At 41.3% G+C, this 16,566-nt stretch overlaps 1 protein-coding gene across 6 annotated transcripts in view; it reads left to right on the top strand.

Moving 5' to 3' along the window:
- The window catches only part of cdin1 (CDAN1 interacting nuclease 1), a 50,792-nt gene extending 35,279 nt beyond the window's left edge, over positions 1-15,513 (top strand). For all 6 annotated transcript variants that reach the window (XM_026151979.2, XM_080294207.1, XM_080294209.1 and 3 more), the window contains one exon: positions 14,064-15,513. In XM_026151979.2, the coding sequence (XP_026007764.1) occupies positions 14,064-14,232 (169 nt within the window). In that variant the 3' untranslated portion in view covers positions 14,233-15,513. The remainder of the gene's footprint in view (positions 1-14,063) is intronic.
- The last annotated feature ends 1,053 nt before the right edge of the window (positions 15,514-16,566 follow it).

Raw genomic sequence — 16,566 nt, forward strand, 5'->3', positions numbered from 1 at the left:
AACGGTTTGAGGAACTCTATTCTCAGACATGCTGACAGTCTTCACCCCCTTGGGTCCCTGCTAAGGATGGAGTTCGTGGTCGGAGGGAATAAAGTGAAAAAACCCTGGCTGCGTTTTAAATTCTCATTGTGGTTTGAATTAGAAAGGGGATAAATGCTCTGAATAATGATCAGAAAACATTTAGCTTCAGCTGCCCGGGTGAAACAAAACACACTCGAGTGAAACTTTTGAACTTTTTTTTTCCTTCCCCCAGCCGTTTTGTTTTCAAATTTTAGCACTGAGTTCATGGGAAACTCACTCGGAGGTTACCTGCGCCTCTGCAAAGTGATGGAAAAAAGGATTACGTCTGCAAGAATGTTTTTACAGTTAGTTGAAATATTACTAACCTTGTCAAATGTCATTTTGAATGAGAGCGCAAACATATTTTAATCAGGGTTTTAAAGGCACGGCTTTTCAAACTGTGACTCTAAGAGAAAGGGGTCAGTTAATTGCAATGTTTGATGTCATATTTGGTCTCTGGCTCCATTTTGATGCAACTGCCTGGAAGCATGCTCGCTCTCCTGCCTGGCTCTATGTGTCTTTCTCTGTCTCACACACATACTTCATCAGACACAGTCAAATGAAAAACTATTGAAAGGTCTCAGAGTTTGTAGTGCTATAATCTTCATAAAGTCGACTTCTTGTCAGCCTTTCTTTCAACTTTAACCTTTAGCCTCTCACTGTGTACATCACCAGAGTTTGGCCACTTTCCATGGATCTGGCACTGCTGACATATAAGAGTGTTATTCATATTTTTGTGAATGAAACCATGAGTGTACAACAGAACAGCAAAAGTTACAGCAGCCTGACTTTTTCACTTTTCTTGTGAAAATATGAGCCCTGCTCTGACTTGTACTCAAACCTCTCCCAGCATACTATAATGGGCTAATCATCCAAACTCAGTCCCAAATCTCTTTGGTTCCCATAATTACTCTTTAACAGCAGTGGGAGGTAGGGGGTGGGGGGTGAGGAGGTAAAGGGATATACATTGTAAATTATGTTTGACAAGGTGGGGTTAGTGGTTTTGTCGTAGCTTGTCTTTAGTTATTACTCATACTTCCTCCTGCCATAGATAAGGCCTGCTGCTGAACATACCAAGGTGAGCACTGGCGCAGGGCTCTTATCGCCAGCATTGATTTAGGGCAAGAACTTAGTGACAGAGGTCATTGTGTAGTAAAGCTATCCGTCATTCAGGTTTGATTTCTGTTCAAACTTGTCTCCAAGTTGTCTACGCATAGGTTTGTAGCTCACAAGAGGTAGAGGCCACAGGAGGGTTGGACTTGGGTGGCTAAAGCTAAGTGCGTGTTAAGAGATCACAAAAATGTAGCATTTTGCAACAGTGACTACTGGTTCAAACTGCTATTTAAAACATAGCTAATATTGTAAATCTAATTCAAACCTCTTATTATCGTATGAAATCTGAATCCACAATCATTCGTCTTATGTTTAAAGCAGACATTACAAAAAAAAAAGTAGACACATTTTTTTCTCCAGCAGCAATCTGATAGCCTTACTTATAGAGGCATACTTACAGAAATTCCCCTTGTATTCTGTTTTCTTAGTATGTGTGTAAAACTATTAAATTTTCCCTCATTTAAAATTCAAGGTAGTTCTCAGCCTGTGGTATATACATTTGCAATCATAAACAGAGGAGATGAGTGTTTTCCCCTGTGCAGGGGTGTTTTTTTAGATGTCTGGTGATGGGTATTTAGTACCGTTAATGTTGTTCATGGCCTTCATTTCTAGACTTGTAACTTTTGGCTTAAATGTTCTATTTATTCTGGCAACCAAGTGAGGAACTCATACTTTCAAATATGCTCTGAGTCATATTATTGATTGGTCACGAAGATTATTTATTGCACTTTCTCTCTAACTTTTGCAAAAGTTGGAAGGCGACTGAGATTCTCCTGGAGTGCTTGCGTGTAAATGGCTATAAACTGGCTGTGCTGAATCCTGAGAGGAAAGGTATTCCCGTAGAATGTAAAGGTCTCTTTAGTTATGCTAAAATATCTAGCAAGGATGGTGGTGCTGCTCACTCCAACCTTCTACGGGATAACTGAAGTGGCTAATTACACTTCAGTCTGTAATCAAACCCATGTCAGGTTGTCTGAGAACCTGGATTTATATGGTGGATTTCGGTTAAATACAGGAGCAGCTTAAACATTTTATGGTTCTCTCCTCAAATTAAAGTTTTTTTTTTTCCCCGCAATCCCCTCTAAAATATGTCATATCCCATTACGCAAATTTGGATATGGTAAATTAGTGAGGAGTGTGCTTACACTATGAATATGTTGACTTTTTTTGTGCCGTATGCAGAGGGTTAGCTTGCTGGGGGTTGGGGGTGTCTTTAACTCTAAAAAGTTGTCTTGAATTTTCTCCCCTTGGAAGATGATGTGTTTTTGCAATTCAAATATTTGCTCATTCTCTTCTCCATTGCAAAGCTCCCTTTGAAGCAAGGAGTTCTATCAGGACCAATGACAGTGTGAGTGTGCAGCGTGACAGCGCAAGAGGCAGTGCTGGACTATTTCTAACTGCATATTTAAATAGCACGGAAATCCAAAATCCAAAATGTATGCAAATGACGGCATGTTTTGCATGCTGATATTTTCATGATTTGGGGCTTGCATATTCAGGTGGTGCTCAGTACGTGCCTAGCTTTAGCAACATTAATCAGAATTACTTCGTGTCTTCCCCATATCCTTGATCTCTTTTTAACCAACATTTCTGTGGGTGGAAGGCCTGCAATTTGGTAGATTTACTTGATTTATTTTTCATGAAAGCTCTGCTGAAGGTTTTAAGACTGTTTTTAAGTGAAAGGACATACTAAAAGTCTTATATTTCATAGGAAAGTGTGTAACCCAGAAATGCTTAATATTTACTTCTTAAGAGTTTTTTTATTTTTTCCCCCATTTACATCCTGACTGCTATGTTTACTCCCCCTTTGTGTTATGTGCACATGGTTGAATGAAATTTTTAGATAATGTTCATTAAATCGAGAGCATATGGAATCTGAAGCTGCCTTTTAGGTTTTTTTTATATAGCTCTTTATGCAATAAGCACCATATCAAGACAAAACCCTTGAAATGGGCCTGAGGCCTGTCTGCACTTCTTAAGGTATAGAAAATACAATATAAAATAATTAATTGAATTGTCATCTGTATGAACGGTTCTTGCTCTTTGCACCCTATAATTCCCAACCTCTTTCTCCCCATTCCCCTCACCACATTCCCCCCCCCCCCTTTTTTTTTTCCTTCTAAACAGCAATTAATCTCATTTTTAGTCCAATTTCCAGCCCTCTGCTAGTGTCAGAGCGAGTCCCCTGTTTTGTTCCTATTTGGCTTGGTTCCTCTGCATAGTCATTAAGGGCCCAATTAATGTCACCCTTTAGCTGAAGAGTGCTCATTTTTATTGGGGAGCTGACAGTCACCGCCATGAGTGCCGCAGTGTAATATGCATTAATTGCCCCGTAACACTGGTAATTACCAGTTCTTCAAGCCTCTCAGTAAACTGTCATGCCCAGACACGACTGCTTTGAAATAGATTACTCATTAGGGGGACCTGCCCTGTTTTCCAATGGGGGCTCACTGGGTTGGCATAAAGACGAAAAAAATCTGGTGCTTGAACAAATAGTTGCCAAGAGCAATTTCCTATTACAACTTCCCGGTGAAGGCTTTTCTCTCTTTCTCTCTTTCTTTCTGCCTTTTTTTTTTTCCTTGGATGGTTTTCCAGCCGTCACTTGAGTTAAGGATCAGAAGTAGAGTTAAAGGTCCATCACAGATCTTGCTGATAGCAGTTGGTTTGTCTTCATGTCCCAGTTTGACTCCTTGAATGAAAATGTGCCTTGGGATTTCACTATTCAGATCACTGCGTTGTTTTAACTTTGTTACATTTGTATTTTGTTCATTTCTTTTCTTGCCTTAAATTTAAAGAAAAAAATGCCCCGAGACCAGTGCTGCATTGAAAATGTCAGAGTTTTGCTTGACGGGGGGCATTTCAAGGCCTCTGCACATAAGATCAAGGCAGTGTTGATGTGAAGTTCTTGTTCAAATATTGATGCTAACTTTGCACAACGCTCGTGTTTGCAAACTGTGGAATCTCCGTTTTAAACATAAGCTTGTGCTTCACAGCCCCTTCAACATGTTCCACGTCCCTGCAGAAACTTGTATTGATAGAGAATGCAAATAGATAAAGAAACGTATAGAGGACAAAAGGCGAGGATGCAGTGTGGGTGCCACCTTTGCTCGGCGATAAGATATTATAAAGGAAAGACCAAATCAAACAGCGTTAGCTAGCACACATCCTCTGCACAGAAAGGTGTTGGCCTGTTTAGTCACGCTTCAAATAATATTTAGATTTCACCACAGCCTTGTAAATGCTCCGAGTGTGCTGGGCCGATTCCTCTCTGGTACCTTTCCTTTTTTGTCAAAAGCACTTTTGTGTCATTACCCATTTACCGCAGCAAGGAAAAGAACAGAATTTGAAGACCAGGGAAAATTCTCTCACATACACACACAGATGGAAAACACACGCAGCCATGTGCACACCGAGCCTCACAAAGGTGCTGCTTTTGTTTTATCTCCCTTATAGCACCTGCTTCAGGCAATCTGCTCCCACTCGTCTCAAATGAATTTTGTCACGGCCTTTCAGATTCTCAGTCGGCGATGTGCTAATGAAAGGAGATGGTACAATTTGAACTGACCAGGTAGCAGCCAGCAGTGCACAGCTGAGAGCAAAGGATGGGGACACACCCCTCTTTGAAACAAAAGACAAGTCAACCGTCCACTGATATACCCATTACCCTTCTCATTAATACCCTGCAGACCTTGGTGTGTGAGCGTGTGTACTTTGGTGCGCTTGTGCGTGCGTTTATCTGTTTGCGTTGGTTGAACACTTATCGAATTGTTTATGACAGGCCTAATTGGGCTAATTGAAGACATTAAGATTACCTGTCAGCTGTGTGTATCCAGTCTCCCTATCTGTCTGACAACTTCTGACAAGTGAGGGACCCCGTAGCATCCGTGATGATGGAGCATTGCCGGGCCGTAATAGGGACAATAGGGGCCTCTCTAATTTGATGTGGGCAGCATTAGTTGTGACTATCCTTTTTGTGTGTGTGTGTGTGTGTGTGTGTGTGTGTGTGTGTGTGTGTGTGTGTGTGTGTGTGTGTTAGTTAAGTATAAGTGAGAGTTAGCTAGGGTAATGGAGTCCCCTTTGGCAATGTGACAAAACGATGAGGTAGTCTGAGGGAAAGAGTGGAAGGGTCTTCGAGTGTTTAAGGACATGAGAAGGAAGGTGCTTGAGGGTGATGGCCTTCACAGACTGACAAGAGACGAGCACTGACATCTGAGTGTCTGTGTGATTGTGGACCATTACCAGTACTGCTATATCAGGGATACCCATACTTTTTGACATGGAAAATGATCAAAATAGGTCCTGAAGTTCCACTTTGGTCTGATCTAATGTCTGCCATCATAACATAAACAGGTTTATAAGAAAAACCATACACAGAAGTTACTGTATTTATTTTTGATTTTCATAACATTAAATTAAACCCAGACTAAAGACTCAGTTGAATGGTCCTTTTTTTGTCCTCCTGAATTTTTATTTTAAGGTGAGCGGAGCATAGTCCTATCTTCTGAGTCTTAAGGAATGTGCCTGTGCATATCTGTATCAGCTCACCCTCCCTCCTTTTTTCCTCCTCACTCGCCTCTCCTGTGTGGCCATTCTGTGGGGCTTTGCAGTGTCATCGCTATGACAGATCAACACTGTCAGCCCAAGAGATCCCTCTGTTTGTTTGTTCTTCTCCAAAAGGGGTTAAACTGTCAAGTTGACAACTCACGAGACCCTTAGACTGCCCTACTGCCTCTCCTCGTCTCCCTCCCTCCCATCCACATTCATCCCCAAACGAGTGAAAATCAATACCAGATTGCCTGAGGACCACTGTTTGGTGTGGGCTTGACCCCTAGATGTCCCCCACTCTGCTTCTTTCATTACATGTAGCCCAGTATTTAACTTCCATCCTGATCCCTTGCCTAATTAGTTTCGATAAGCTCAGAGTCTCTCTTTCCCTCCCTCCTTCTCTGTATCTCCCTGTCCTACTCTTACAATTGCATTCACACACAAACACAGCAAACACATGGACTTTTTGCTTTCTTTCACTTTGAAGGGACACTGTGGGCTGGGAGTAATAAAAAGACAAATCCCGACAGGCACACAGAAGCCCTAAGCTATTCTTGAGCTAGGATTATTGTTTTGTTTGCTTAGCAAATTTTTTAAAACTACAGTGAAATTAGATTTGCACCCCAGATTGTCAGTACAAACACTGGGGATATCCTGTGTTGTCCAAAACTAATGGCACTCTGCTGTGTTGGGCCTGTTGGCCAGTCCTGTGGTTTTCAGAAGGCCTCGTTGCTATCGCGTAGCTCTGTTTAATCATTTTACAAAGCAGCTATTGATATTGTGTGGAAAATGCAACTTCACCTTTAGAATTCCCTAATAATAACCTTAACCTTGATAAGTGATGCAAGCAGGTATCCAGTGGTTTTTCTGCAGGAGGTATATCTGTGTGTATATGTATATTTACCACCCAGATGTCCAGGTGCCGCCACTGTGCCGGCTGGCCCGTGGAACACTGACAAGCCCCAACAACATGTCGGCCCCCCCTGCTTTACTCCCCCCAGGGGCTAAAATTACCCTCAGGAATGTAAACAGACTGCCGAGTAAGCACACAGATTTCTGTGGCCCTTCGCCTGCATCCCTCTCCACACTTGCCCCCCCTAAAGTGGGACAGTTCCATTTTGGACACAGAAGCCAAGGTTGATGCGGAGGCTACGGTAACCTGGCGCTGGCTGGTTTGCTACAGTAGTTTTCTGATTGAGTAACAGGACAGTATCAGTATCATTTTTCCTAACTGCAAATATTTTTTGTAACACCTGAAAGACAAATCTACTTTTTTCCCACCCTTGTACTCCTCATATCTCCTTTCCCCCATTTCATTTTAGCAGACAGATAGGCATTCACACCAATTCATTAGTGTGTGGGGTCGCTGTAAGCAGTGGAGTTTGGGTGAAGAAGTTCACTGGGCTGGGCGCTGACATGTTGATTTAGTGGTGGTAACACCACTGCACTTCCAAAGGTGCTGACTTGGACGAAAGCCAGGCCTCTTTCTCTCACAGGGAGACATTAGAGACCACACTCTAATTTTGGGGCAGGGTTGTACTCATGGACGCAGAGGCCAAGAGGCCTACACAACAAACATTCGCACCTGCCTTTCCATGACTTTTGATTCACTGAACTGGTAACAGAACTTACAATGAAGTACTTATTCTTGAACCTGATGGAGACCTTGGGCCAATGGATAGCATGGCTTTTTCAGAATGGAAGAACAATGAGGAGCAGCCATACGAATTTACAAAGTCTCATTTAAAAAATATACTTGTGGCTTACATATTATATATTTCATGCAACTTGTTTGTGTTTCTGTGGTTTTAAGTACAGTTGCATGTGGATATTAAATGTTTTATTTCAACAGCTTATGTCGATTAAAAAACAGCTGAGTGCATGGCACACATCCCATGACCTCATATGCAAACATGATATCCATAAGTACACACGCATGACATTGTTCCTCCGCTGGATGCATTAGATGTGCCGGCGCTCGTTCAGACTGATGTTGCCCTAGCAAGGGTGGATAGGGTTACAGTACAAAATGTTGTTGATTAGGGGCTGTGCCTGTAGTGGGGGATCGTCCTAAATTGAAGACACATTAGCTACAGGGGTTAAAGGCAGGATTAGGTCCAGATCTGTGTGGCATAAGGAGCAATGGTCAAAGAAAAATGCCTGTCCCAATGCTTGTCTTTGACTGTTTCCCCAGGGACAGGTGGCAATTATCGGCCAGGGCTGCTGGGAGTTCACAATAACAGGTTAAAGGAGCATGTATCCCCTTGACAATGTGGTTTTCTCTGTCTGCACAGCCTCCCAGCCCCCAGCCTTCTTGCCCACTACCATGGGGAGCTTCTTGTCTCTAGGCAGAACTCATAGACACGAGGACTCATCAAAGGCCCGAGGGGCTTTCAACTGATCTCCAAATTAGCACTATGGTCAATGTTTAGTTTTTAGAACTTGGAGCATTATCTAAAAAAAGGGAAAACCTCAGATGTTTATTTTTTTAAATCATATTTTTACTTAGATTATCTTAAACATGTATAGGAACTCGATTAAAACCGATAACAAACAAAATACTGGCACTCACTGATAAGTATACCCTTTGTTAAAAGGTAAAACAAACTTATTCTAGCTATAAGCCGGCATCAGCTTCACTGGCATTCCAGATGACAGCTTGTACCTGAAACTATATATACTCAATGTTTGCTAAAACATTAAGTATATTCATCCCCGAGCGCCGCTATTTTGTTTGTTCTTATAACTACATTTAAAATGTATTTACATAAATCAAGATTCCCAGACAAAATTACTACCCGCTCAAGATTTCAGTTCAATATGGTAGAGACACTATGTGCTGTCATCACCATGAAAGAATTCATTAATATCAGTATTAACTGTTAATGAATATCCACTCAGTGTGTCATAACTGAAGAGATCAAGCCATTTTCATGATGTACAGTGTCATTAAGGAGTGTGAGGAGTCGATATCTGCGAACAAAAAAAAAAGATCAGGTGTGCTCTTAGTTCCTGGACGTTAACCCTTTAAAAGCCGGAGAGACCGAGACGGACATTTATTTTTCTTGCATTTATGTTAACAAGCCTGTTCAAAACAATCCTTTTTGCAAAACACTAACACACAGGACACTTTTGTCTGAAGGACAAGTTTTTTGTTTTTTTTTTATGATTATGGTGCCACCACAGAGCTGTCGTCATTAGGCCGCTTTGTTGTATGTAGTGTACTCTGCGCTGCTTGGGCCAAATTCTGAACACTGGAAAGACAAATCTAGAGCCAGACCACACCTTGTTTAGTTTTGCTTCACATCCAATACAGACCAGAGTGTGTCAAAGCGTGTTGGACCGTGACACCGTAGATCTGAGAGGGAACCCGCACACATTACACACACAGTGCACACTTGTTTCTCAGATATGTGTTGCTAATGTGGTAGGCGACATGCTCAGTTAAGGGACTTAACGAGTTCAAAACACTGATTAAGTCTCCTCCCTTCAGCTGGAGGATGTTTTGGAAGCATGATATTGAGCGAATGGTTTCTAACTGGGACCAAATGTAATTAAGTTGGATATCTGTAAGTTACTATTGAGCCAGCAAATAAATATAAGGTTAATGCTTATTTGCTCATTCACATAATCATGTGTTAGTCAAGGTATCAGTCGGATGTCAGATTGTGTATCTGTACGGTGATAAGGTTTTGGTTATTGTGAGAAAGTAGCTGAAGTGATAGGAGCTTGTGGGAAATTTGAAGCCAGAAAGTGATAACTGATCAAATAATTAACGGGAGAAAAAAAAACATTTTACAATTATGGATGCATATGTTTAAAAATAAGCAGTTTTCTCTATTTATCATATAGAAAAAGCTCTAACCTTAGTTTTTTGTGTGCACAAATCTCTCCAGAATCTTTAAATTCCCAAATTCTTTGCAGTATTACACTTTGTTCTCAAATTGCTGAACCATTTGTCCATATAATCTTTTAGTAGCATTATTGGTGAATTGAAAATATAAAATATTAGTATATTATTTTCCCTATTTTACATTTATAGTTAATGAGCACAAAGTTCACCTTTTGCATTTGTAGGACGGGACTGAAATGTTGCTAAAGCTGAATCGGGTTGACCATCAACTAATTTTGTGATCCCTTAAAGGGCACAGGCTACATCCTGCTCCAGAAGTGGTTGCTGTGTTTACCAAGTAAAGCTCTGGAATCCTCTTGTCTCTGTTTTGGTATTGTTATCTTGCATTAGTGAGCATAAATTATCTCCTACTACAACATAAAACTGACAACACACTGAGTCGACCTGACCTCCCACATCTCTCATACTCTCATACTTACACATTCCACCTCCACACCTCTAGCTTAAAAACTACATATGCATATGAATATGACATGCTCTTCACTGGTGACAAAGATTAACCGCATTCTTCTCTGTTCCTCCTTAATTACGACGCTTGCGTAGGTTTTGGTGATAATAATGTACAATCGTGTGCTGCGGTTGCTTTATAATTGTGTTTTAAGTACCTAAGTTGAATTAAGTTTTTTTTCACCGCTCAATGAGACAAAGTAGGGGGTGGAGAAAGTAAAAAAAAACAAAACAATGTTTTCTATTCTTAGCTATGGTCATGTTAATAACTTGTCTGTGGGAGGTTAACTCTTCCATTCAGTTCCTGTTATTTATGGACAGTCGGATGTATAGTTTGTAGCAAGGGATTATTTACCTCCCTGTTCGAGGACGCCCCTCTGGGTAGAACCAGCCTTAAAATATCCTACTTGTGCACAGCAGTTTTACTTGTCAGGGGTGTCTTCATCATCAGTCTGGCTGAATTGCAGCAAAATGCACTACAAAGTCATTAAAATACACAAGCTGGGTACAGTATTCATGCAAAACTGTATCACCTGCTGACATGCAGGCTCTGGGTCACTGCCGTCCCTGTAAATTTTCGCAAATAATAACACATCACAACACCAGTATCTAACCTTTTTTTGTTTTTGTTTTTATAAAGAAAACTCTTATAACTCTTTGATAGGTGAACATCTATCAAAGGGATCTCAAAAGAATAGTCTTACTTTTACACATTTATTCTCTGTCTTTTACTACATACGCAGTTCGTCAGACTTCAACACAGACATTTTTATGCCTCTGTACTTCTCTCACAATCAGTCTGAATGCTTTTTGTCTTAAAAGAAGTTGAGCGGGTTCCATTACGGCATTTGGGAAAACTGAGAAAAGACTGACTAACACTAATGTTTGGCAGTGCTTTAGCTGCCTACCTTGTGACCTGATGTATGGATGCTGAAAACAAAGAGGTCTTTGTGGAGAGACCTCAGAGACATAGACTTCACCCTCAGGTGAAGGCTTGCACTGTCTAAATCATTGCTGGGGTGTTTGTTTAAAGTGGACCTGTGCGGTGTGTAAAATGAAGTGAGGGCATTTTAAAGTCGAGCATAAATTCATCTCAATTTTATTGATAATTCGTCATGTCATGTAATGTACTTTGGAAAAAGTGATTGAACCCGAGTTGTGCTTGAAGCTTCTTCTTTTTTTTCCACCAAATGTAGCAAAGGAAGTTAACCTTGATCTGCGTGTTGAGCAGAAATGTTCAACTCAGAGATTTTTGAAAAGGTTACACTACCTGACCTCCCATGCATGGATTACGGGCTTTCAGCCATGCTTTCATTTCCCCCCCAAAATGAGAAAAGCAAGAACTAAAATCAAGAAATAAGTCTGCAAATTATTTGAAGGGTAGAGTTGGTATATTTTTACGCATGTGTTTATTATATTCCGTATTGCTGGCTTCATGGCATGTTGTGTGTGCACAGGCAGATACTAATAACACTCCCTCTTCTCCATTCATGTTTTTTTTTCTATTTCTTACTGCCTCGCTCTCATTAAGCTGTTGTAGTAAGCTGCTTGGCACCTGCTTTAAAATGCGACCACCAGCAGCTCATTAACACTAACGAAAGCACGGCTGGCAGCCCGCAATCCACGCCCAGGCTCGTCAAGTGGCCCTCTTGCTGAAATTAGCTACATTTCACAAACAATTTCACCAACTCGTTACATAGCGAGGTGTTTATTGGAAGATGGTTGACTCTGACTTCGAGGTGGTGTGCGTAATAAGCACATGCCAGCTTAAAATGAGCCAGCCCACATAATAAACCATAATTTGCCTACAAATTTAAACTGAACTTCCACTCACTTCCTCCGGCGTTCCAACACACAAACTTCAGAGGAAGTGTATATATATATATATGCGCAGTAGTAGTGCCTAAAGCACCCTGCTGTGTATTTTTACTTGCTTTCTACTTAGTTTTAGACTTTTTCACAAGAAAATCATGCTGGAACCATCAGACTTAGTCTTGACCCCCTGACCGTTCCCTTCCCCCTTCAGTGTTATTGTTACTATTCCCAGTCCAAGATTTTTACCTCAAGGTCCCAGTAGTATTGACTTGTATTAATCCTGAGAAGGATTCAAACTCCATTTATTTTCTTTACGGTATGGAAAGGCCTTGGTGACATGGCTCCCCAGTGTTTATAATTTTGCTTGTTTCAATTTGTACTCAGCCTCCCTTGACAGACCTGGGACATGATGAATCGTGCACGGCTGCCTTATCTGTTGATGTGCAGTTTTAACCTTTTCAGAAGGTTGCCTCTTTCCAGTGTGTGCCGACCAGTCTGCCCGTTCTACGCTTCTCACCCTCCCCAAACACACGCATACATCCAGAACACAGGAAATACAAAGAGAACGGCGGCAGAATAAAAAGAAGCACATAAGCCCTTTTCTGAAGCCACCTAATGTAAATGTTTAGGTTTTGTTTCCAAAACATTTCCATATTAAGAGTTGACGGCCATGTGCAGCAGTGGAGCGTGGAAATGGCGAGAATTTGAGTTTTGTGCAGTGTTGAGAGGGTGAGCTACGTGTGTGACACTGTGGTGAACTTAGAGCGTGCATCTGCAGGCTTTCTTCGGGGCTGTTGGCTTTGGCCTGTTTGCTCACAGATACAGCACCGTAAATCACGCGCTGTAAAACGCAGAATGCAGGGATGGGGTGTAGGAGCATGTACACTACTGCGAGGGCCGCTTAGAAGGAGGTGCACATATCTTCATGTACATGCGTCTGTCTGCACACGGGAACTGTATGTAGCATGCGCACTGCCTCGAGACCAGTCATTATAACAAGACATATGTAACAGCTGGAAAAAGAACAAAGGCTGAGAATTTATTGTTTCTGTGGTCACAATGCAATCTGTGTGTTTACAGTAAATTCTTAAATTGCAAACTAAAGATTTCTGTAAATACAGCATCTATAATAGTTCTTATAGTCTAACCAAAATGTCAAAAGATTTTATGAACTTTACCTTGAAGCTGAACTTGTACTGCTCTCTGTGGCCCTTTAGCTAGCTTCCTGTCTTGGCCTCCAGAGGCCCCACAACAGCGTTAACTGTCCAAGGATGAAGAGCAGTACTGTCAGCCCCCTGAATCTGCTCTAGCATCTAGCAGCTACAGTGCTCTCCACTCAAGAGTTCAACTGTGACACGTCTTTATGCGTGGCAGCTAAGGTTCAAAGAAGAGAGGGGCCACTGGTGGCTCTTTGGGGGTTAATAAATATCTTGAAAGCTGCTTTATTTCCTTTTTGAAAAGAAATAATAAAATGTAGTTGCACATTCCAAGTGACGAGTTCCTCTGTTTAAAGCGTTACTGCATCTTTCAGCACATCTTTAGGGATACAGTTGCTACAGGTTCTACAAGGAAATAAACAAAAACATCCTATATCTAAACACTCCTAATTTGAGCTCACATTTGCTTGGAAAGTCAATCTTTATTGCCGCAGTGCAGATTGCTTTCCCCCTCAAAATGAAGGTAAATGAAACAGCTGGACACTGTTTGACTAGCTAACCTTAACCACCATATGCAGTGTGTTGAACTCTGCATGCTCTCTTATGCACCAAAGGCTTCTGATGTCAGGATCCGGAGGCCTTGGTGTAGTGCTTTGTTATAGATAGATTATTGTTATTTCACTGCCATTGTAATGTGATTGAGTGTGTATCACCCTGTCAGAAAGATCTTTATCTTCCTGGCGGTGTTTTTGTTTGATTCAGCACAAGTTTCCTGGATGTGATCAAAGGAAAAATACCTAAGCCATCTTATCGCTCATAGATCCATCTCACTAGTGTCCCATCTTTCTGTCTCTTTACTAACCTATTCCTGATGTTTTCTGTATTTCCTATCCAAAGTCAATAGCATTTTCAGATATGAATTTGAAAGTCTATCTCAGTATTTGCACACTGAGAACTCTTGAAAACAGCAGCAGTAATGTACTAACAGTCTGTTTTGTTTTTGTGCACTGCAGGTTTGGTCCAGGCCTTGTGATCTACTGGTATGGCTTTATTGGAGAGCTGGATTGCCAGAGAGACAGAGGTATCCTACTCAAAGACTGCTTCCCTACAGACATTGTCACCCTGTGCCATGCCACGCAACAAGACCGATCACCTGAGAGCCAGAATAAAGACAAAGAATGAGAAAAGATCAGAAGCAAGAATAAAACCAAAGTACAGATGAAAGAATGAATGGGAGGAAAGAGGGATGACAACAAGGAGGTGGGAAGGGTACGAACACTGAATTTTGCAGGGGTGGATACCTAGATCCGGAAGCAATTTGGCTTTCCTGCAGTGTGAGACTACTGGCAAAAAATCTGCCCTGAACTTCACCTGACCCTCATTCTCTCTCTCTCGCTCTCTCTCTCCCTTTCTTCCTCTCATTCACTGCTCCAAAGCGGCCGCATGTAAATGCACACCAGCATTCTCTATATATCTGACGTCACTCATAGTCATACCTGTAAATGAAAAACATGATCTGGGAGGCTGCTCTGGTCGTGGTCAACACCTGGCCCTTGGATGGCCTCTTGCACTGGAGGCTACGGTGCAAGCCAGGGCCGAAGCAGGACATAAGGGCCTTCCTTATCACGCTCAGGCCGTGGCCTTTGTCACTCCTTCCTCCTCCGTTCCATAGGCAGATAAGAGAGGTGCGGTCTAGGGGCTGGGTGACGCCTGTCTCTCACCTGCGTCACTCAGTGCCCTCTCAGTCACTCTCCAGCGGGATAAACAGGATAGTTTCTGATTAAGGTTGGCCCCTCAGTGACCCTTTTCACATTATAAAATCTTTTTTTTTTTGTTAGCACATATGCTTGACAGAACTGTTCATGCTGCTGTCAGTGTTTATTTCTTAACTGCGCAACTAATATTCAAATTCAAAGTTCCACTAACCTAATTAAGCGCAAATTTTGATACATTTACAAAAAAGGAATTTTTTTTTTTTTACATTTGTTGGCTTCATGTTTACTGTAGAGTTAAAGTTATTGATAGAATTTCCAATAGGTGTGAACAAAATTGAATAATTTTCTATTTTTTTACGTTGAATATATTAATAATTTTTCACTGCATAATGTCATAAAATAATGAGCATAGCCGTGACAGTTTGCCTAAAGCAAAGCCATATTGAAATTGGGAGTAATGTGGTAGCCTAACAGTATTCACTTTAAAAGGATATAAAATAAGTGAAGAGCTTATCCTCGCATTTGTGAACCTACGTTTGCTTGACCAGTGTGTTTACTTAGTAAAATATCAAAACCAGGAGCTTTTTTACTTGTTTCACAGTAATAAAAAATAAATAAAAAGACTATTAGAATCAGCATTTGTTGCATTCTGTCCCACATTTAACCTGTAACAATTTAAAGTAAAACTACTGTACTTCCATGTGTTATTTTGTACATGTAAATATTAATAAATGTGTTGTGTAAACTATTTTTAATATGTTCCCACGTTACTGTCAAAATCATAAACTTTATATATCAGGCACGTTTAGGCAAGTGAGGTAAAAGACAGGTACGTAGAAACACCTGATTACCATGTAAAGGTAAGTGACTGTCTCGTAGTCGTCTATTGCACATCTTTATAACCGTGGTACATTTTATGAGTGGATACTAATGGAAGAAACACAGCCGGGCTAGGAGAACCAGAAGTGAACATAAAGTTGAGTGATGGCTTTAGAGGCAGATATGCACTGCCTATAGGGGATCCCTGTCCTGCCCCTTTCTTTATGGCACACAAAACGATAAGAAGAAAGAAAGTGAAAGGGTGAAGAACATGCTGTCACCTCAGAAAGTACACTCACAAAGAACTATTTTTGTTCATAGTGTGCTTTCAAACTGCAGGCTTCACGTGTTCTTGTGCATAGAAATGAGTCAAAACAGACCTCAGGTGCAAAGTTAGTGGAAAGCTTTTGTCTTCAGTCTATTAATCACCAAATCCAACCGCCTCATTTTCTGTTATTTAAGACAACTTCCCCATATGAAACAAAAATATGTGTTCCTATGTTTGGCCTGCATTTATGCACTGTTCAAACAGTTGGAGAGATATGGTATGTAGGGGTTAAATACCATTAAAGTGCTGCTTGATTTGTTACCCTTAAACCTCTAACCTTAAGCCGACTCCCTATCTAGGCCCTGATCCCCTCCATGAGGAGGCCACTGGGTCACCACTGGGTCGCCAGGCGTCCATGGCTTCCTCTGTGCCCCCCCGCCTCTCTGCACACTGTGGTACAAAACAACTGTCCCCATGTGTCCAGTTAAACTCGGCGCGAATGCCTGGTCATGGTATGCTTAGACATCACTTTATGGCTCCTGTTGGACAAAAAAAACAGAGCTATTTTACTCGGGGAGGGAAAATTCTCCATTCAATAAGAGCAGAAAAAAAATTGAAAAGAGCAGATTCAGTTCCTCTCAAGTTTCAAGCCTTCCTGCCATTGTTTTCCAAGGTGGTTGTTGCACAAAAGAGTAGCCAGGGTCAGCTCCTATA

The sequence above is a fragment of the Astatotilapia calliptera genome, chromosome 19, assembly GCF_964374335.1.
Source record: "Astatotilapia calliptera chromosome 19, fAstCal68.1, whole genome shotgun sequence".
In the NCBI taxonomy this organism is placed as follows: domain Eukaryota; kingdom Metazoa; phylum Chordata; class Actinopteri; order Cichliformes; family Cichlidae; genus Astatotilapia; species Astatotilapia calliptera.